General features: G+C 37.2%; 1 protein-coding gene across 1 annotated transcript; it reads left to right on the top strand.

The window, feature by feature from the left end:
- Positions 1 to 9,673: 9,673 nt before the first annotated feature.
- insig1 (insulin induced gene 1) lies at positions 9,674 to 16,421 on the top strand. Its single transcript, XM_079433849.1, has 6 exons — positions 9,674 to 9,887; positions 10,046 to 10,385; positions 10,960 to 11,084; positions 11,627 to 11,793; positions 12,729 to 12,828; positions 14,727 to 16,421. The coding sequence occupies exons 2-6, from the start codon at positions 10,052 to 10,054 to the stop codon at positions 14,754 to 14,756; spliced, it is 756 nt and encodes a 251-aa protein (XP_079289975.1). The 5' UTR covers positions 9,674 to 9,887; positions 10,046 to 10,051; the 3' UTR covers positions 14,757 to 16,421.
- Positions 16,422 to 23,120: the final 6,699 nt, after the last annotated feature.

Raw genomic sequence — 23,120 nt, 5'->3', positions numbered from 1 at the left:
AAGAAAGAAAGAAAGAAAGAAAGAAAGAAAGAAAGAAAGAAAGAAAGAAAGAAAGAAAGAAAGAAAGAAAGAAAGAAAGAAAGAAAGAAAGAAAGAAAGAAAGAAAGAAAGAAAGAAAAAGAATTTCACCTTTGGCTGACAGCTCCGTTTGATCAAAGTATAGGCTAAGCTTTTGTGCTCCTGCCCTCTCCTGGCTGATACATGAACTACAGTCAACCTCTCGAAGGTCACTTTCTAAATCATCCCATGTTCTCTGTTGGTATTGAAGGTTTATATCATCACCTCATAATTTCGATGATTCGCATCCAGCAATAGTCATGAAAAGATCATCAAGGCTATTGTTTGATCAAGTCAGTGTTAATCGTCATCGTTTCAAAACTTTGACATTTATTATTCAACATTACTTTCCTTCCCTCTCTCGTCTTATTAAAATGAATGAGCATTGCAAAAACCAATAAACAGCCAGTACTGGGTCAGAGACAAGTCACAATGAGATCACAAGATAGTTTTCCTTTCACATTCTGTGCTATATAATGTTTAAAAGTCGTGTGGTCCATTCTTGAGTTTAGGCTTTACTCACCACAAATAATTTATGCAAAGGATTCCAAATCACACTAATCGCTGTCTATATGTGTTCGCTCAGCAGGAAATAAAATAGCAATCAACATTCATTTGAGACTCTGGTCAACATACATAATTCAACAGTGCTATTTACAGTGGTGGCCAAAATTATTAGAAAACTAGTATTTTCACCAGCTAAAAAAAAAAAAAAAAGGCTTTAAGTCAGTTATTTCTATCTTTTGCTGTGCCAATAGGAAATATCATCTTAAATTTAATTCATTTTGCCATTAATTATAATAATCCAGTGAGATTTTTGTCTGAAAACATGAAGAATGACATGTTTTTTTGTTTTGTTTTTTTGGCAGTTTATGATATATACTGCACAATAGACGTACACTATACTGTTCAATTCCAAACACTGTCTTTGTTACTAGCATTGAGATCAAAGAGCCATTTAAAACCCATAGTTCCAGTCCTGGCCAGATGAGGGAGTGTTGCGCTTTAACTAATCCTTCACTCCAGCAAAGCTGTAGGACACAAAGTATGTGTTACATTTATGAGAAGAAGAAGAAGAAGAAGAAGAAGAAGTTTTATTTATATAGCGCCTTTCCATTGCTCAAGGTCGCTTTACATAGAGCTATACAAAACATTTACATACCCAAAAGACAATACAAACATAAGCAAAATAAAGCCACATTATCCAAAATGCAAATTAAACAGGTACGTTTTTAGCTGAGACTTGAAGGTAGATAAAGAAGATAAGTTCCGAAGTGTAAGGGGTAGTGAATTCCATCATTTCGGAGCGTTGACACTGAAAGACCTACCACCTACAGTGGACAGCCGATAACGAGGTATAGACAAAAAACCAAGCTCAGATGATCTGAGGGGCCGGAGTGGAGAGTAGGAGTACAGTAGGTCAGACAGATATGGAGGTGCAAGACCGTTTAATGCCTTAAATGTGAGAAGTAATATCTTAAAATGTATACGAGATGCCACAGGTAGCCAGTGAAGATCATGCAGTAGAGGAGTAATATGAGCAGAACGCCTGGTGGAGGTAAGAAGTCGTGCTGCTGAGTTTTGAACATACTGTAACCTTGCAATAAGTTTTTTAGGCAGACCAAGAAATAGAGCATTACAATAATCCAGACGTGATGTGATTAATGCATGAACTAAGATTTCAGCATCAGCTGGAGTCAGAGAAGATCGAAGACGTGCAATATTACGAAGATGGAAAAAAGAGGTTTTAACAACAGAAGAAATGTGAGAGGCAAAAGAAAGAGATGAGTCAAATAAGACACCAAGATTACGGACGGATGAAGAAGGCTAAACATGAACCCCCTCAATTTCAAAGGACAGGTCCATCCTTTTGACTGCGGCAGCAGAACCAATCATCAAAATTTCAGTTTTGTTATTATTTAGCTTGAGGAAATTCAAGGACAACCAATGCTTGATATCCCTGATGCATGCAGTAAGTGATTCGGGCAGTGATAACCTATCAGAGCTGGTGGATAAGTAAATTTGAATGTCATCAGCATAGCAATGAAATTGAAGTCCATGCTTGCGTATGATGTCACCAAGTGGATATATGTAAATGATAAACAGAAGTGGTCCAAGAACCGAACCTTGAGGAACACCCTGTGAAACTGGAGCAGTGGCAGATTTATACCCCTGTATGGTGATATAATATTTTCTATCGCTAATGTAGGAAATGAGCCAAGAAAGAGCTGAGCCAGTGATACCGATATCAGAGAGACGAGAGATGAGTATTTCATGGCAGACTGTGTCAAATGCAGCGCTTAGATCGAGAAGAATCAAGATGTTTATTAATCCAGAGTCCATGGACAGAAGAATGTCATTAACCACACAAAGAAGAGCAGTTTCAGTGCTATGTGATGAACGAAATCCTGACTGAAAAGGTTCAAAAAGGCCATTAGCATTTAAGTAAGATCTTAATTGTGAAGCCACAACTTTTTCAAGAATTTTACTTAGGAATGGTAAATTTGAGATTGGCCTATAGTTGTTCATGTCTAGATGGTCAAGAACTGTTTTTTTAAGTATGGGAGTCACCGCAGCCATTTTTAGTTCTGCTGGAACAATGACAGATGCTAAGCTACAGTTAGTCATGTGTGTTATGAAAGGTTCAACCTCATGAACACACATCTTAAGCAAAACAGTAGGTGTGGGATCAATCTGGCAGGATGTAGAATTTGAGTTCACAATTAGATCTCTTATGGCAGCAGAAGTAGTGAGAGTAAAGGCAGAAAGAGAGTATGTTGGGTGAGACGAGTCAGCTGACATCAAATGAACATTTGAGTCAGTTGTATGAGGGGTGTCATTAGAGATGGATTCAGTGATTGACTTCAGTTTGTCTGAAAAGTAATGAGAAAAGTTATTCACAAGCTCCTCAGAGCCAGACATAACATGTTGTGGAGGATTAGTGAGTTTCTTGACCATAGCAAACAGAGATTTGGGCCTGCACATGGAATTCTTAATAGTAGAAGAGACATATGAGGATCTTGCAGCATTGAGGGCTGTACGGTAATTGAGCAAATGTTCTTTCAAAGCCGAAGAGTGCACACTGAGACCAGTTTTCCTATACAGTCTTTCCAAGCGTCGTCCCATAGCTTTCATTGCTCGTAGTGCAGGAGTGAACCAGGGTGAAACATGTGTAGATGGAACCAGTCTAGTTTTAACAGGAGCATGTTTCTCAAGTATGTGGGAAATTGTATTATTATAGATGCTGCATATTTCTGATGGACAGTTGGATAATAAACAATCAGACAAGGTCGAAACCCTTATTGAATCAGAAAAAGCAGATGGATCGACAGAACAGATTTTACGAGTGAGCATTTTTTTCACAGGTGATGTAGAAATTGGAAAACTAAAACTGAAGTTTAGTAGTTTGTGATCTGAAAAAGCAAAATCAGTTCTACTAACAATAATATTATTTAAACCAGATGTACATATCAGATCCAATATATGACCCCTGGAGTGTGTAGCAAAAGTTACATGTTGAGTTAGACTGAAACAATCCAGAACAGACATCAGTTCCTTGCATTGTACAGTATCTTCATGTATATTGAAATCACCGAGAAGAAGTACAGATGAATGACTAGCACAGACAAGTGTAAGTAACTCACTAATCTCAGAGAAAAAATCTAAATGAAGTTTTGGAGGTCGATAAATTAAGATTACAGCCATTGTTGTTTTGTCAGTCATTTTCAATGCAAGATATTCAAAAGATGCAACGTCATGGAACTCGATCTTAGATATGTTGATACTCTCACGACAAACTACAGCCAACCCTCCACCTCTACGATGGAGACGAGGTTGAGATAAGTAGATGTACCCAGAAGGTGTTAAGAGGTTTAGATGAAAAAAGTCATTAGGCACCTGCCAGGTTTCCATCAAAAGTAGCATGTCCAGATTTGCGTCAATAATAATGTCATTTAGCACTGATGCCTTATCTGTTAACGAGAATGTTGAGAATGTAAACAAGAAAATTAAACAAGAAAAAATTATTAGATGAATGTGAGATAACAAACAGCTTTAAATCTCACCTTCTCCTAACACACTGTAAAAAATATGTTTTTGAAGTTGTAAATAAAGATTAATGAAGTATGTTTTCTAGCATTTTTATTTATTTTTAATTTTTATTTTATAATAATACTAATACTACTAATAATATTCATTCATTCATTCATTCATTCATTTGCGGTTGCTGTACACTAAAAATAACAGAAAAAGTACTGGCAGCTCATTACACACGACATTATCCATTATTTTATGGACATTTCTGTTAACTGTTAACACAATGCAATGAAGTGTAAAATTCAAAATATTGGTAAAACACCTGTAAAAAAAAAAAAATACAGAAAAATTCCATCAAATTACAGTATATTGTGCAATAGGCATTCTGTTGTTGTGCTCATTTCTTTGCTTTTTTTTTTAAATGTCTTCCTGTTGTCGTTATCTGATAACAGAAATAACACTCCAGCAGAACATTTTAGAACAAATATCAAATATTAACCTGAAGTTTTGGGAGGTGGCACAATTCTCATACTCCCAGCACACACACACGTACACACTCACACGTTGGCTATCTAAACGGGGACATTCCATAGGCGTAATGGTTTTTATACTGTACAAACTGTGTGTGTTATTGCCCTACACCCCTACACCTAAACTTAGCCCTCACAGGAGACTTTCTGCATTTTTACAATTTAAAAAAAACTTTGTTTAGTTTATTTTTAAACCCGTTTTACAAATGAGGACGTCCCCAAAGGGAGGTTTTTGGAGATTTTGTCAGGTTTACCTCACTTTTGGGTACAAATTTGTCCCCAAAATATGGTAGGTACACACACACACACACACACACATACACAGAATCTACACACACACACACAGAATCTACACACACACACACACACACAGAGAATCTACACACACACACACACACACACAGAATCTACACAAGCTAATAAGGCTGTTTATGAATGTTATATACATTTTGTTTATTCGCATATTTCTAAACTCCATGATAAGAAGATATTCAATAACCTTGTATCACCATCACTTTCTTAAAGAATTAGTTTTATTGTTTGTAGAAGGAACAAAATTAAATTTAAATGAAAATTACAAAGTAAAATGTTCAGCTTTTGAATACATACTATATTTAGCAAATTATCTCTATTCTTGTGTATTATCTCTAGTCTTCTCCCCCTCTCCTCTTTTTAAGGCACTATAACCGCACCTTACTTTTTTATGAATGAGCAATCTTAAAAACATTGCAAGTGCCTGCCACACACCTCTATGTAGCTGTAATGTGATTGGTTGGCTCAATCAGAAGGTGCTTTGGCAGTGAGCGGATTTGCTAACAATACTGAGCCCATACTACATGTTGTTTTTCACAACCTTTGTACTTTAGCAGGAAAATCTGGTCATGTAGCACAAACTAATTATAATACAATTATATTACACTTGCTGTACTCCAGATGTACTCTTACGTGTTGTTGTTGCCAGATTATTTGGTCTCCAATTAACTTGCTAATGATAACTGTTGAGCATTCTAGAACAGCAACAGTGTTTATTCAAATAATGAGCTCTGCTCATTAGCAATTTAAATATTCAAGTACTTGTTTTGTTCTTGTTTTATTATCAACAGATTTTTTTGCAGATTTGGTCAGAAAGGATAGAAGAGGACCTAGAGGACCCAATAAAACCCAAACAAAACTATATTACCAACTATAATTTTGCAAGAGATATTTTAGGAATTGAGATTTGCCTTTTCATAAAAAAATTGCATTGCAATCCTTTTTTTTTTTTTGCATTTGATAAATCCTAGCAATGGAAATAAAGATTAATCTCTTAAAGTGAGCTCTAAAGGTGAAGTCTAAATGTGAATTGAAGATGAGCTAGTCTGTATTTACAGCTAATAGTAGAAAAAAAAGAGTACAGAAAAAAATATATAAGCAAAAAGCAAAACATCAACAAGCATTCACGCAGCAATGTATTGCCAAAAATTCTGTGAAAGAGGATAAAATTGGCCCTTGAGCTTAATCCCGTGTCTCAAAGGATGGATTAGAACGTTTCAACCACATAACTTCATGTTGTGTCAGGGGAGGGCATAAGGATGTCTTCTCTGATGAGTCAATTTAAAGCAGCCACTTTAACATTTTCATTATTTTGAATATGCTGCTATTCCACCCAGACTGGCTGCTTAATCTCTGCCACGCTTCATCTGGGATTCATTTGATCTGTCATAACATCCTGCTGAAGTGTCTAGAGAGACTGTAAGAGAGAAATGGGGAAGGCAGAGATGAGAAAAAGATTTTTTCTTTCACATTTTTACTTAAATAATAAGGTGAGTCATTTACATGCAGTGGTGTTTGTACATACATCTCCATACATGGGGTGCTTTGAAAAAATATGTAAATTTCCCCCTTAATTTATGCATTGATTTTATATATGCATAATATTATTTAATTGTTTAACTATTAATTATTTAGCATGCTCTTTAGTGCTCACTTTCATTGCCAGAATTTAGATCATGATATTGATAAAAGTGTCCAGAAGAAGCATTAGTTGATTAAAAGGCCAATTATAATTATTATTATAATTATCATTAATTTCTTAATAACTTCATGTGTTAAAATATTATCTTGTGTCCAAATGGTCACATTTATTGTTGAGCAGCCACAGTATGCCTCTTTTATCCTTTCTGTACACCAGCATGTCCTTCAGCTCTTAGGTTAATGCAAGGAAAAGTACATTTTTTGTCTTTGGTTCTGTTATTGGTTATAGGTGGTTAAATTCATGCTAAAAGACTTCACAATGGAAATACATTGATCATCACTGTGGGTTAGATAATAAATGCTGGACCATGTGATCGATGGGAGATTTTCATGAATATCTTAAAACGGTGTAAAAATGTAGCTGAAATTACATTTTGAATAATACATTAAAGCGGTTTAGCTGAAATCTTTGCAAACATCGGTGAAGAAAAATAAAATGTTTGAGGGCTCTATCTCTGCAGTCCTGCCTTGCACTGTGATAACTGTATGAAATCATGTGCGCGTGGTGAAGGATGAGAAGAGCCTCACTGGGGCCTCAGCTGTAGAGGAGGAAGGATGGCCGTAGGGAGTTTCCTGTCTGCCTCACGCTTCTGTACCACCCACTCCCCCTCCTCAGAAAAGCTGCCTCTCCCCAGACGTTATCTCTCTCCCACACATTGCCACACAGATGTTGTGCCACAAAGCACTGCTGAGTATAAGCCACTATAGAGCATAATTTCCACATGGCGTATTGTCCTCTCAACCAGACAAAAATTAAATCTAGCCTGTGAAAAGGATCTGTGTTTGCATGAGCCTCCTGTGCATTATGCCACTGCATGCCATCTTCTTTCAGTTTGTGAGGCTAAATCAGATTCTTAAGATTCTAGAAGACAGAAACGGAAGAATAATTATTCTAGAAATGATTAAATGTTTGTAGTTAAACATAATAATCCCTGTTTGTTAACCTGGGTCACATCATGCCTTAATTCTTGACTGAACTCAGTGAAAGATTTAAATGGTGTTGAAGTTTTAGAGTTTCATTAATTTGCTTCACTTTTAAACCGTAAATCAATTTTAAGATGACAAAGTCATTTTATATAGGCCTAAAATGATTCAATGTTTTAAACATATAGAAGAAAATATACATTTAACATAGATTAGTCATTTGATTTCATCCCTAGCACTAGTAGTGTGCATTAACTGTTTATCAATGTTAAAAAATGTGAAACTCTGTGTCTAGGAAAACTTTCATGTGGTACATCTGACCTATACAGATTTAGAAAAGACCTTAAAACAGCAGTTCTTCTAGGTTTCTAGGTCATATTGTGCACAAAGAAAAAAAACTGAAGACCTTTAAGTGTGATTCATCTTAAGCCAATAAATGTCCTATTCAAATGACATTTGTGTACACTTTATTAGCATTCAAGCAAAAATACAATTCTAATTCTATTGATGTTTTGTTATTATACAAAGTCAGTATGTCTTCCCCAAGTGTTAATAATTGAGAATGAGAGAACACTGAATGCTTTATAGCTCTAGAACAAAAACAATGACTAAATATCAAATTAGAAAATATTCAAAACCAATAAAAGAATGACTCCTTCACTACAGTTATTGCTTAGTGCTTGCCTGAGGATTTGAAACAAAGTGTCCACACTTAGAAAAACAATCTGAACTCAAAAGACGATTCACATCTAAACAGCTAAAGGGCATTCACATTCCAAAGCTTTGAGTTTTGGTACTTTCACCCAGATAATGTTAACTTCGCTCACAATGGATTTCAGTTAATCTCCCAGCTCAACAATATAACTGTTTATTTTCCACTTCTGAGCATTACAAATTGATCTATGATTATGTGTTTGCTTTGTCATAAATTTATTTAAATATGAGCCAGCCCTAGGAGAAAGGCTTCCTCAGTCTACTCTCTGTTCCTCCCAAGGTTTCTTCCTCATCTACTTAAGATCTTACAGAGTTTTTCGACTGCTGATATCGCCTTTGGCACTATTTTTTGTAAAGCTGCTTTGGAACGATATGTACTGTGAAAACCACAACACAAATAAATCAAACTGAATTGAAAATTTAATGGGATCCTGTGCTTAATGGAGCTAAATTGCTCAATGAATGGATCTTTAGCACCTGCAATTATAGCATTTGAGAAATGTTTTTGAGTGAAGGACAGACATAGGCTACTGTTTGCGCTTGGTAAACAGGGCAGACACAACTGAAATGCTTACAACACATCAGGTACATATATGTTGTTTTTGTACCAGCATATCTATACAATCACGTGACCTCGCATGAACGATAAGCCATGTTTAGTATGTAGTTGTTGATGGTCATTCTTGACAAAGGGCAAACAGCTGATCCATTTATCTGGTGAGTAGTGGTTCCACTCAGGTGAGAGTCTGAACTCTGCTCTGTTCTGAACCAATAAATGTACTATGAGTACACAAGCTTATTTACTAGGGGGAACAGCCCACTGAACATCATAACCCGATTCCCTCATTTCAGTCCCATGGACGCCGTCCAACACTTGCATCATGAAGACCTACTGTACGCTGTCACGTATACAAAAAGCAACAAATCCTTATTAACTCTTAAGCTCCCAGACGCAGGGCCTGTTCATTCCCAAACAAAATAGCGTATAGATTTACATAATGCTATCTTGAAGGACAGCAGCAAAATATTACAACTTAATTTCCCTATCTTTCAGTCTTGTTTTAGCATAAACAGGTGATTGTCGCTTCAAATTAAACAAGAAAATCTCTAATCAGTGCAGTACTGTTTTGTGAAAAGGATTTGGCCAAGCAACATCATTAAACCTTATCCAGAAGTTTAAAACTTTGCATGACTCTTTGTCATTAAATCAGTACACACACACACACACACACGTCATTATACAAATTTGTGTCCTCATAAACCACATAAACATACACACACACACACACACACACACACACACACACAGCTGACTGCAGTGAACATCAACAAACGCATGTCCTGAGAGGGAGGTGGCGTGCGCTCGCGTCATATGGCCCGCCGCTCTCTGATTGGCCAGCACGACTCACCAGACACGACCGCGCTTGTTTTCTGCAGAGGAAGCGCGCATGTGGCACTATTGTACTGTGCAATGAATCAGACAGCTGCGTTTCGCGAAGAGATGATGTGACCAAACAACACATCTTAAACCGTCTTCTGTTAGATTAGCGTTTTGCAAAATAGCTTTGGATCCATTCAAAGATCCAATTAGACGAGGACTGCCTAAGGATCAAGGTGAGTTTCTAAAGCCTAACGTTATACTTTCACTGAGAAGTTTTTTTTTTTTGACAGGGCTAGAAGTATTTCTAGCGTAATAGCTTGACTTTACACATCATTTGAACGTTTCCTTGAACGTTTTTCCACATTAATAATGACATTTTCGCTTCTCGCAGTGCCAAATGCCAAGACTAGAGGAACGCTGCTGGAGCTGCTCCTGTTCACCCAGTGTAAAGACGCAGGATCTGTCAAGCGCCGGCTGGATTGTCTGTAAGACGGGAGAGATGATGTCCATCATAACCTCAGTGCTGCGCCACGCGTACGGCTCTGTGCACAGCCTCCAGTCCGCTAACTTAATTCGACGGGGGCTTGTGTTGTTTATCGTCGGAGTAGTTCTCGCTTTGGTGCTGAACTTACTCCAGATCCAGAGAAATGTTACATTGTTTCCAGAGGAAGTGCTGGACACGCTTTTTTCGTCGGCCTGGTGGATCCCCCTCTGCTGTGGCACTGCTGCTGGTGAGTCTTTGTTTTGTTTCTATCGATGGGACAAAAACATTCTGCTTGCCGCGGGCCTTTTACTATCTTTTGCATTACGTAAGAGTCCTCATACTGATGATTTGGGGGCAGTTTTGTTGACATTGGGCTCTGTCTCTATCGGTTAGCGCTGCCCTGGAAACAGCCGGGCATTTGGGGTCAGTCTTTGGGGTGCTGCGTGTTCATTGGCTGCGCTCAGAACGGGTGAGCTGCGAGGAGGCACGCCATTGGCTGGAAGGCAGAACATGCCACTTAACAGTAAAGAGAAACACGGAAGTCGTGTGCAGCAGAATTTAATAAATAATTCAGTCACACACAACTCCTCCCCCTGCATTCTTCACAGTCCACATAGTGGACGCATACCAGGCTGCCTCTTTTACTGTAGAAAATGGCTTTGTGAACTTTCACTCTTATGTTACTCGGTTAATGGCTAAAACACAAGTTAAGCAGTCAAACAAACAATACAAATTAGATTCAGACATCAAATGTGTTTTTTTTTCTTGTGTTTTTGAAGAGTTACTGTTGTTTAAAGCACTTATGTTTTCTCTTTCCTCAGCTGTGGTTGGTCTGTTGTACCCCTGCTTGGACCACCATCTTGGAGAACCACACAAGTTTAAGCGGGAGTGGGCAAGTGTGATGCGCTGCATTGCTGTTTTTGTGGGCATCAATCACGCCAGTGCTGTATCCTTACCATGAAACTGTAGCCAGTGTAGACCATAAAAACTTTTAAACTGTTTTGAGATTTGTGTTGTTTTAAGGCTAATGCACCACACAACCTTTCTGAATAGTTTTCAAAAATATTAGGCATCATACATCAAACAACTGAGGATATTGTTCCAAACTCATGCAGAAAAATGCACATCATTGCTAGGAGATGCTTGATAGATGAAAATAACTCTTAACATTTGTAATAAAAACGTAAAGGGAAAAAATAAATCTGAATCTGTGTCCGTCATACAATAGCTTTAAACCTGACTGCTGAGAATCGAAAGACTTTTTGGCATTTTGGTGCAAAAATATGGGCTAAAGTCATGTAGTGTATTCAAGCCTTTAATCAAAAAAGATATATTATTACTGGAATTACACAGAAACTGATTTCCTCAAATACCAGTAAGCCCTTCATTTATTACCACACATTCAGTCTCTAAATGTTTAACATTTATCTAAGAAAAGTTCTAACCTAGAACTAACTCGTATTTCCCTTAAGTCAAAGTACCTCACAGAAACTGGACTTTGCCAATAATGTGCAGCTTTCACTAACTCTGGCTGCCCTGTCTCTGGGCCTCTGGTGGACATTTGACCGTTCCAGGAGTGGCTTTGGTCTAGGGCTGACCACTGCTTTTCTAGCCACCCTCATTGCTCAGCTGCTGGTCTACAATGGCATCTACCAGTAAGTTGAGACATTGCAGTCGAAAACAGTTTGTCATGTATCATCAACTACCAAATGACAGCCGAGTCACAGGCTCACTTCTGTATTTATATCATGTTTAGTCATCAGCTATGAGATTTTTGTAAATGTCTGAATGTGTCATTTTCCCGTCACAGCTTAAAGGTGGGGTAAGCGATTTCTGGTAGCCAGTGTTGACATTTGAATCACCAAAACAAACACGCCTCTACCCTAAAGGGTCTCGCCCCTATTTTGATAGCTCCGCCCCACACATGTACGACAATGATTAGTTCTGTGAAACAAAGCAAAACCAATGTTATTCAATTATCGAGAAGAAACAATGCAACCTCGGCGTCCGATCGCAGGCCTTCCCGCTCCTTGAGTTCTCTCCAGCGCTGGAAAGCTGATCTAATATTTACACGAGTCCTACTTCTTGCCTTATCGTAACACTGTCTACACCGAACGCGTCTATAGAACTCATTTTAATCAGTGATGTTGTCTACACTGGCTGGGACACGACAAATCCCCGACAGTAAACTGCTGCCGTGTTCTATTTATGACACATTGACACACACTTCAAATGATTTTCAACGGTCGCTTTGTCACGTCCAGTGTAGACACACCTGTCATGTCTGGTGTAGATATGGTGTAAAGCCTTTTGTTCCGCAGACGTTTTCCTCTTTTGTTTTTTATCCGCCATCTCTGTCTTTCTGTCATCGCTCGGCTCAGCTAATGTCCATTATATGCACTGATGAGCACTCTCTCCTCTGCATCATGAGTAGACACGCCCCTTACTGCTGATTGGCTACAAGTTTGTTTTGGTACTCGGCCCTGACTCGTTTTCTAAAGCATTTTTTTTTAAATGCATACCCCACCTTTAACAGTTGTTGGTAATTATTAGTGAGTTGTTTAAGTGCATTTCTTTTAATGTTTCTCAGGTATACATCTCCAGACTTCTTGTATGTACGTTCGTGGCTGCCTTGTATATTCTTTTCTGGTGGAGTGACCGTAGGAAACATCGGCCGACAGCTAGCTATGGTAAGAAACTTTTCCCCATATTTTCTGCTCACCAAACCCTTTTCCTGTACTTCGTATTCAATGGAATAATTTTAGTAAAGCACCTCTTTTAGATTACTCATGTAATGTCCTGAGTTTCCTGGAGTGCTCTGCACTAGGCCAGGCAGCACTTATGTTCAGAAATGAAACTTAAATGGGGCACACATACAGAAGCAAAAGTGAAACTGAATATCCTGGAATGGTTCATCAGCTATTCACAGCACTCGGTGTAAATGCATAAAATAACCAGGCAACCTGAATGTTTTAGGAAACAAATCAGACTTGGAGGCAGATTATTATACACAATAATTTGAGTGTGTACAATTTAACATACAAGTATTCGGACAAGATTAGTTTTCTAAACATTTGCCATATGGCCGTTAACATAAGAAATCCGTGATTTCATAAACTGATTCAGACGTGGTTGGGATTCAAGTGGTATTCCAGCTTTTAACGTTAGCAAGAGGCAACACACTGACGAATTTAGCTTTCGTTTTTGTATTTAATGAAGGACCACCAGTTAACCCAAAAAATGGTAGATAGTTCGATATGGAACTTTTGTGGCAATCTAGGGACTATACTTTTAGCATTTTTTACAGCACACCTAAATTTGACTAGAAATGTGAGGAAAAATACTTTTCTATCAAGTGCATTCTTTTTTAGTGATGAGTTTGTTAACAGTTTCTAGTGCTGGGCTAAAGCGTCATGCCTGGACATCTTAATTAGCTGCTGATTGTAGTCTGAGGCATGTTTGTGCCATCCCCTCCAAGCTTTCTCAGTCAGCTGTGCCTCTTTGTCTTGCTGACATAACCTTGTTCTTACTCAATAAGGGCGTGAAAGCAGATTACGCTCCTTGTTTTTCATGCTAATGATAAGAGAGATGGTAAACAAAGTTCTTTACTGGCTCCAAGTGGTGCATTCTACACCACTGGTGTTTTTCCTGGGTGTTTTTTGTTTTCGAGTTGGCACCGGCTGATTTTGCTTGACCAGCTGGGATTAGTGCTCTGTTAGTATTTTTCTCAACTTTCTTTATAAAGTGGCCAGTTTAGAGATGCAGTGGACTCACAAACTAGGTCTATCTGAATATACTGAATAGAGACCATTGTGTCTGTGAATTTCTATTTTGTAGTCTAAAGATGGCTATATCTTCTAAATATAACTCTAGAATTAAGATTGCACATCTAATAGTAACTAACACTATTCAAACAATGGCAAAGACAGCATAATGATTACAATTTAAACTGTTTGCGCTATACACAGTTTGGTTTTGGGGGATTAAATGTTCTCTTAGAGATTGCTCTTTATGGAGACTGGCCAGCTGCCCATGGGTGAGACATATGAGGGAGTGTTGGCCTATGAAGGGCTATCATATTTTACAGGGTGTCACATCCACACAAGCCTTGTATAATTTGTGCATATACAAGGCTTGTTTTATATATATGTGTGTGTGTGTCTATATATATATATATATAATATATAAGTGCACACTAATTATAGCCAGTGTTGAGGGGCCAAGTGGGCTTTAACAGGAGCAGCTTCAGCTTTGTGAAAATAAAAAACTATTTTGAATTGCTCAAAGCACCTTTTTAAATGCTCACCTGTGGTTCTGGAACATACTTTATTTAGGTGGTTAGAAAGTAAGTTGAGTGCTCTGACTTCCAATACTTGGTGCATATTAATATTTCTTTTTAGGTATTTTGCACAGTAGTAAAGTTTATGCCTGTTCCTTTATTCTATAATAATTAGGGGATGAATGCAAATCAAGCGGTTTCCTTTTTTTTTTTTTTTTTTTTTTTTTTTTTTTTTTATCTGTTTAGTTATTATGAGAGATGTGCAAACACTGCATTTTCTTTACTAACGGACGATCTGTTTCTCCACAGGGCTCAACTGAGAAGCCTCATAATGACTAAGTGGGTATCAGAGGTCATGAAGTCAGCTTCAAAGAGTGCCAAAACAGAGGGCCTTCAAACTGAGACTCTATATTGGGTGTTCCTGGTTTCTGTCCAAGCATGACTTCTGCTCTTAATTTTGCTCCTCTTTATAATGATACAAGAAATCAAAGAGCAGGTTGGTCTAAATTGGCCCGATGTGCCATGAACAGCACTTTTGAACAGCCAAAAGAATCCCTGGCATTCATTACTACCATCAGCGTTCTCGTCGTTACAGCTCCTTGCAGTAGTGTTACTGGTAACGTCAGTCTCCTTATTTCCAGATTGCTGGAGTGCCACTATTGGACTGTACAAAATCATAGCTAGCTTCACTTTCACTGAAGGTGAAAGAGTGAAAAGTAGTGGTGAAACTTTGTGTATACGAATGGGCATGTGTGCTGGTCCCTGTGGGTAAGGCCAGGGAAAAAAGGTAGTGTGGAAGTGCGCACTTTTTTTGTTTTACTTTGCGCTGGAGAACCGAAAGAGAAATCAAAGGGAAAAAAATTAAGACTGTGCAAATTACCTAAACTATCCAAAGAGGTCTGTGTACTGTCTTTATAGGATTTGTTGTAGTTTTATTTAGTTAAAAAAAAAAAACTCTCATACAGACTGACCACCTTGAGCGTTATTTTGAGTACCAGACAGATTTTATTTGCCAATCACATTTGTGCTGACTGGTTAGCATAGTATATTGACTGAATTGATTGTGTTTTTATCATACTTTGTTGCTAACGCAGACCAAAAGTAAAACTAGAAACATTTGTTTTCAAGAAATGAAGTGGCACCTTGAAATAAGAATCAAACATAAGTTAAAACATCAAGGATGCTCCTATTTGTATTAATGTAAACTCACAAAAATGGTGTAATGAAGTCAGTTTAAAGGTTTCTAAATCAAAAGGTTGGAAACTTGGGATAACTAAACATCCAGAAGACATTTGTACTGTGGCCTCAAAGGTTTGCAATCTGTGATTGCCTTTGTATTATAGAATTAAGTGCTTTTGTCACTTCCTCTCCAGTACAGTAATTTTTCTTTTTCTTTGTACTTTATTCATTGTGTATTGCTTATCTTGTATTGCCTGTAGCCGCTTCTATATCTAATATAAGCAAAATCACTGGGCTAGTGTGTAGGTTTGGGGGTCTTAGCAAAATCAAAAAAAAGTGCAATCAGTTTCTTTGAGCCTGGTATTCTTTCATATTTATTACTTTTTATAATGTTAAGGTACACCAGACGACTCATATGCAGTATAGCTACATACCAGCAATAAACACATTGTTTATACATGTATGTGAAAATGTACTATGACAGCAGACTCCTTTTCAAACAAACAAAAAGACACACACAAAAGATTATATTGCAAATGATACCAATGACCATTTCCACTGTTCTGGGGGAAAACACCATGTTCTGTCTTTACTAGCAGTAGTAAATTGGAAAAGAACATGAGGGAATGTTTTTAAACATTGATAAAATGTTGCTCTCAGGAGTAACAGGCTCTTTCTGAACCTCTGTGCTTCAGGGAAAGAGAGATGTTAAAGAAATGCAATAATGTGTTTCTAGGAGTGAGTGTGCCCTGTGTTTTTACCTCTTCATTTATACTGTTTTAGGTTCAATGAATGAAATTCAATAAAATCGTGTGTCGTACAATGGTCAGTAGAGTTATTCAGTCACCCTTTAAATTTGTGTGCTAAGCAGAAAAAATGCATGCGTTTTATTCTTTAATACCAAGACCAATTTTTAATGTTACTTCATAGGGTTTATTTTTATTGCTAACCTGGTTACACTGAGGGATTAAGGCAAATGGCTTGGAATCAAACAATAGGAAGTAGTAGTTTGTGATATTAAATGTGCATTTTAGATGCAAAACATTACTGATATTCTTGTTGCTTTTGGCCAATCTAATTAAGTTTTTATACCTTTGTACAAGTTAAGAATCTTTGTACAATAAAATGTTGTTTCCAGTTATACATTTAGTATGTACACAAATAAATACAAAAACAAATTAGCTGATCTTAATTTGTGATTGCAGACATCAAACTGATGAACATGTTTTTTTCCAAATAAACCCTTCTCTCTTCACTGTCTCTCTGACCTCATTCTCTTCCCCTCAGTTTGGACTTATGAGGAAGGAGTCATCTGAGACCACCCATCCTACCCCCTCATCTATTTATATCAGCGGTTAGGATTGACCATACATGTAAATGTATGAAAGCACATTCTTGATAATCTTTTACCCATCCTTTAATTTATATTTTTATAATGTATATTCTTACACACACAAAAAAAACATCATTCATATTCAAACATATTCCCTGCTACTGTTTAACCTACCACATCGTCTTGTCTTAAAAGTCAAGAGCAAACATGAGCTGTCCAACTGCATGTAAAATGAATGTTTAAAGAATGAACCCTCGTGTGCAATAGAATGCAATGCCACTTCTTGGCAAAGGGGCCTGAACTTGAGATAACAGTGTCAGCATCTTTCAGAGTTTTTTTTTTTAAGTTAACTGATCTAAGCTGCTACTATGTTTAGAATTATTTTTTTTAGATTTACATTTTTTTTTATTTTTGAAATTATTAAAAAGCGTATATTTATTTAATCTAAATATACATATTGAAGTGTATAGGAAGAAATACATGCATACCCATTTTTTCAACCCTTTTAAACACTCAACCTCTACCATATAAAAATACTTGAGATGCAGCCAGATATGAGCCAATACAATCAGTAGAATGCTCCTCGTGTGTGTTTGGGGTGAGGTGCAGAATGTGTGACTGGATACTTAGTCAAATTCATATACCAACAGTAAATTAAGGTAAGAATAAGAATTGCGTTGTGTCTTGCACGTACTTGAAATTTATTATACTGGGTAAACTGACTACTGTATAAACTGACACATTTCGACGAACACTTTCATAAATTTGGTTCCAATTCACATCAGCAGATGGCAGTATTGTACATTTTTCAACACTAACACATTACATTAAAGAGGGACCCCTCCTGGTAGCATGAACACTGCCTGTTCCTAGTCAAACTTCAACAGTGACAGGCATGTCATTGTGTATAAGAGATGTCCCTTCACATCTAATACAAAAGCCAGATGTTTCAAAGGACAAGTGAAAATGAGGGAAATCTCAACACCAAAATAAAATCAGCTTTTAAGCAATGTTTAAAGTACATTTCAGCATTTCTGGTGGTTACTGAACACAAATTCAGCAACACTTGTTGAATAAAGAAATAAAAGAATAAAGAATGTGTTAAGTTGCGTCAGAATTGCACTCAACAGCACTGAATTTCTGGCGGTGAAAGTGTGTGGGCTGAGATTTGAACCTTGGTCGATACATTAAAAATAAATGTTTCTACCATACTTTATTTTGCCCTTGAACATGACACGTAACCTCAGGTTGTTCTGGAAGTCTGTCCCTAAAAAAATCTGCAAGTTCTTTTCAGTAAAATTTACATCAACCACTCTGTAGGGCAAAAGAAAGGTACAGGCAAAAGATAAAGAACAACAAAATAAATGTCTGTGCGTGTTGGTGGATTTTCTATGTGTTTGTATGGAGATGGCTTGCAGAGGCTTTAACAGGCGTTGAGGATTTAGATTGCTCTTTGGCCCTGGGTAAGGGCCCCCCCACCGCTCCTCTAATGGAAGATGATTCAGTCGAACGGACGAGAAGACAGAATCGCAATTACCCAGACTTATTGAACTCACCCCTGACATTTCTTTGGCTTCTGACTGAACTAGCACAGGAGTACAAGAGGACAGGCAAGTGGAGGAGAGATGAAGGGGAGTGGGGGGATACAGAAAAAAAGAGAGAGAGAAGATAGAATATGTTAATGACAAAAGAGACCGAGACACTATAAAATATAGATTACACAGAGTACACAAGTCCTCTTAAAGGTCTTGCACCTGAAAAGATATAATGCAGCTGAATAGAAACATGCACAATTGGACAAAAACTGAATTAAAACACAGACAAAATTAATCGCTGCCTTTTTCAACCAACAAAATTATCTTAAATTGGACCGCCAGGCTGTGAAATAATTTCTGCCTCAGTCAACACTGTCACTGATTCTGGGGATTGACGTGTGCATGTTAAGCCATACTGGCAATCTATCTCCATTCTCTCGTTCGGTATCTCTCGCTCATTGTCTCATCACCGTCTCACTCAATCTTTGAGGGTAGCAAGGTAATGAATTGAAGAATTAGACCTAATGGGACACAGACCAGCAACGGTGTTTCAGGAGGGTGCAAAAAACAAAAAAAAAAACAAACAGAGCACCATTTCAGTCCAAATTGCCCACGATGCCATTCAAATGCCAGTCTGGCATTTAAACACGTTTCACCCCTCACAACTGACCAGGACTTCCATTCGCCTCAGTCAGTCTGATTCAGCCCTGCTTGTTCTAATTGGTTTATGGATTCCATGGTCGATCACAAGACAAGAACTCTTATAGCAAAGGTGGTGACAAAGTGCTTTTCGGTAAGGAGGGTCAAAGTCACAGGTTTCAACAAGGATTCTGTTATTACAATAATCAACAAGGGTGTAGCTGTAATTATAACAGCATAACCCCCTTCCCTTCAGAAAAAAAAAAATATATATATGTATATTTCTACAGTTGATCTTATTTGCCATTCACATCCTAGTCTAACAAATATCAATGGGTCTCAAAAATTATTTGTAAGAAATATACTAGTTGTGATATGCAGCTGTATGAAGGGAATGAAGAGTGATGGCAATATATTAGGTCAGTCATTTATAACCGGGTACTTTATATCACCAGGGTCATATAATGAAGACTACAACTGATATTCTTCAGGCATTGTACAAATGAAAATCAAACACACTTCTCTCTTGTGTGCAGTGGAATGAACTTCACAGTTCTGCGATGGCTGCAGTCAGAAAAGTAAATATCAGGTGCTGACACATGAAGCGTCTGATCCGCACAAATCCTTTACAGTGCAAATGAAATACACATGGCATTACGGTCTGGGATTAACTGTCTGCTGACCGCCGTTAGGCCTGCCACTATTACAACGTAATCAAGCACATGAAGACATACTCTAATAGTAGGCCAGTGCTGCAAACCCTGTTGTTCAGGGATATTTTTCTAACTGTGTCTAATTAACAATGATAAAAATGCAAAAAGCAAACAAATAAAAAATAGAAGGATCAAATAATTGTGTAAATAGCTTTATCTACTGTTATTTCAAAAACGATGGGGAAGAGATTCCATACTGTACATTTCCATCTATATTTCATGTTTTCAGAAATCAGCTGCATGTGCTGTTAAACTGTAGAAAGGAATATAAAATAAACGCATTGACATTTCCCTACAAGTTAGGACTGAAGTAATACAGTTTATTTGATTTTCTTCAAAATACTGCTTTAAATTTTCAATTTTACAGTTTGAATTTTCCATGAAAAAAAAAAGATGTAAAATTAAATACATTTACCTTGAGATCAGTGGCCTTTTTATGGCTTTCTGCCATGTCACTTTTAGATAATGCAATTTGATGCCAGAGATTTTATAATTAGTAATTTGACCTAAATATTTTGCAGGGACCCCTTTTAATATGTTTCTCGTGCCATCCCAGCCCCTCAAATGCTTGTACAGCCTGGGACACATAGAAAATTATTATTTTAACTGATTCATGTGCTATTAACAGTTCACAATCCACTTTTGTGATTATTAAAAAAATGTGTAACCAAAAAAAGCCACATTTATGAAAAGAAAACGAATACAGTTTGTAAAATATATTGTTTTAAAAAGCAGTATAATTTCAAGATGCAGTTATTCCCTTTCTTGTAATTCAAAACTGTAAAACCTTAAAAAAGAGAATTTCATGTCTAGTGTTTTAATTCCCACATTATAGGCTAATTAATCTCAATTAATAAAAAAAAATAAAACAATGCACCAATTATTAATTTCTTTTTTTTAACCCTGTTTTTAACACACCCAAGAATAGATCTTTATACAAATAACTAACCCTTCGCAAATAATTTAGTAAGCCTAAATACCCATCATATTCAGTCACCCATTGTCATTAAATGCTCTCCTTTAATACGAGCAGCAGAAGGAAGGAGAAACAGCGATCACAGCCTTGATTTCTAATCCATTGGGAGCAGAACTTGCTTCCGCCCTCAAGTGCGTTATTGAACGTTTATCGAGACACGTTCATTCACACATTTTCATCTGGTAGTTCATCTGAGTAATCTGAAATATTTAGAAAATTCAATCCACATCTATTACAAGTCAAATTTAGACATGACGACGAAAACGGTTCCATGTTTCTTCCAAACACTGTGCAGAGGTTTCTCCTTTGAATCATTTTTTTTGACAAGTGATGTCAAAGCAGGCAGCTTATGTACCGGAATATTTTAAAATTGAATAAAGAACACGAAGTGCAAAAACAGGGAAGTGGAGATAAATAGATTAGTGTGTGAAAGATGGCGAAATAACGCATTCCCCATCACAAAGCAGGAGAGCAGCTGTGGACGGAGCAGGTTCCGGTCGAGTACAGACGCACAAAAGAGGACTCCAACTTTCTCAGAGAGGCACTGGAAGGGACACTGGGATAAAAAAAAAATACCCTAGCCACTCTGAAAATAGCCTATCTGAGGTAGAAATTTATTCTGCATTCAAAACTTTAAACGTAATCACAGGAAACAAGCCTGGGACCTTTGACCGCAGGTCCATGCCTTACCATGATTGGCAACTGGTAAAAGGCCTCGTTTCAGGAAGTCCTCTCATCTCAGCTGTGGTCAAAATAAATATCTTAGGGGTTAGGTTAAAGGTGGGGCACGCGACGAATCAGCCTCTTGTCTATATATACGCTTATGTTGAACCTTAATATATGATTAGTGATGCCACACAAGGAGAATATCCAAGCCGGGAAAAAAACGAGACTTCGATACAAATGGCACTTAATTTGTGACACGCTAGGCTATAGCCTATCACATCACGTGCTCTTCATAACCAGACCCCCTCCCTTTTTTTCTTTGATAGCCTACTTGCTTTGTTAGGCTACATATTAATTCGCCAATTTATGACCTTTTGCTGTTGTGTGTTGTGTGTACGGGGACTTGACAGACTGAGCTAGGTGTAACGTGCTTATTATGTATTTACGTACTAATTATTTTACAAAATAAGTGACGCTAAAGTGAATTAAGCAACAAGTGCACAGTGAGGTGAAAGTGAGAAAAGTGTTTAGGGAAGTGATTATTGTGCACATGTCACGCGCCACACTTGTCGCGAAGGTCGTAAACAATCACAAGCACGCGAAACAGGTGCCAATGGAATTCAAAGCAGCTAAACACCCGCGAAGAAACTAGGATAACGCCCTGTGACCCACCCAGGGTGTTCAGACATCAATACAGGTAACCCACAGAATGCGAACCAGGCACCGTCTAATGTAACTTATTGTTTCGTATTGTTTTCTGTAGGTATACCCATTTATAAGGCTCCCTCTTCTCATGCTGCTCATTTTTAAATCCTTAACTCGATAAGTGTATAGCCACCACGTGGTGTTTGTTATTGTCACTAGTAAGATGTCCCGGCACCTGAAGGGTGCATATACATATACATTTTTTCATATTCAGAGAGGAACCAACATTAACTGTGCATATGAAAAAAAGAAAGTCGCTATATTCACAAAATAATTATTTGAATTTCTTTGACACATAGCTTTTTCAACAGATAGCACTGTGCTTTTGAAATCATTTATTAGTAGCTAAAGCGGGCGAATACTCTCTCGAGCAAGCAAAGCTTATTTTACAAAATTTGAGGGACATTTTAATTAAGTATATTTTAATAAGTAAATTATAACTTGATTTTTAACTTGATTACGTTTAGTATAAGATCAATTATTAATATGATAAAACGTCTAATAATTATTTTAGCTGTTATTTAGCAAACTCCCAAGTACATTTACAAATTATATGAGAGGAAATCGGAGAATAATTTCTTGAAATGGCATGAATAGTCTATTAATAATGTTATTCAAATAGTTAGCTTTTTTCGAATGAACTGAATGAGAAAATTAAATGCTAGGTTACTAGATAGGCCTATTATTAACGAATTCTGGTCACAGTGTTAAATTAGTATAGATAGACATAATCTGAACAGAAATTCAGAATGAAACATGGGTTACGCGTGTTTTTGTTAGTTTAAAGAAATCAACCTTTCAGTAATGTTTACAACATTAAGATACGCAATTAAATTTAAAAGACATTCATTTTAAGTTAAAGGAAGTTGCCTAAAATTTTGAAGTCATTAATAGAAAAACGAAAACAATTTATACTTTTTAATCTCGTACCAATTCTAACTAAATCACTTCAAAATC

The sequence above is a fragment of the Barbus barbus genome, assembly GCF_936440315.1.
Source record: "Barbus barbus genome assembly, chromosome: 2".
Taxonomy (NCBI): domain Eukaryota; kingdom Metazoa; phylum Chordata; class Actinopteri; order Cypriniformes; family Cyprinidae; genus Barbus; species Barbus barbus.
The sequence above is the reverse complement of the archived record's forward strand: the minus strand, read 5'-3'. Positions and strand labels throughout refer to the sequence as shown.

Coding starts and splice junctions, on each gene's coding strand:
- insig1 (XM_079433849.1), top strand. CDS start 10,052: ATGCCAAGACTAGAGGAACGCTGCTGGAGCTGCTCCTGTTCACCCAGT. Junction 11,085..11,626: donor GCATCAATCACGCCAGTGCT/GTATCCTTACCA, acceptor AGTACCTCACAG/AAACTGGACTTTGCCAATAA. Junction 11,794..12,728: donor GTCTACAATGGCATCTACCA/GTAAGTTGAGAC, acceptor AATGTTTCTCAG/GTATACATCTCCAGACTTCT.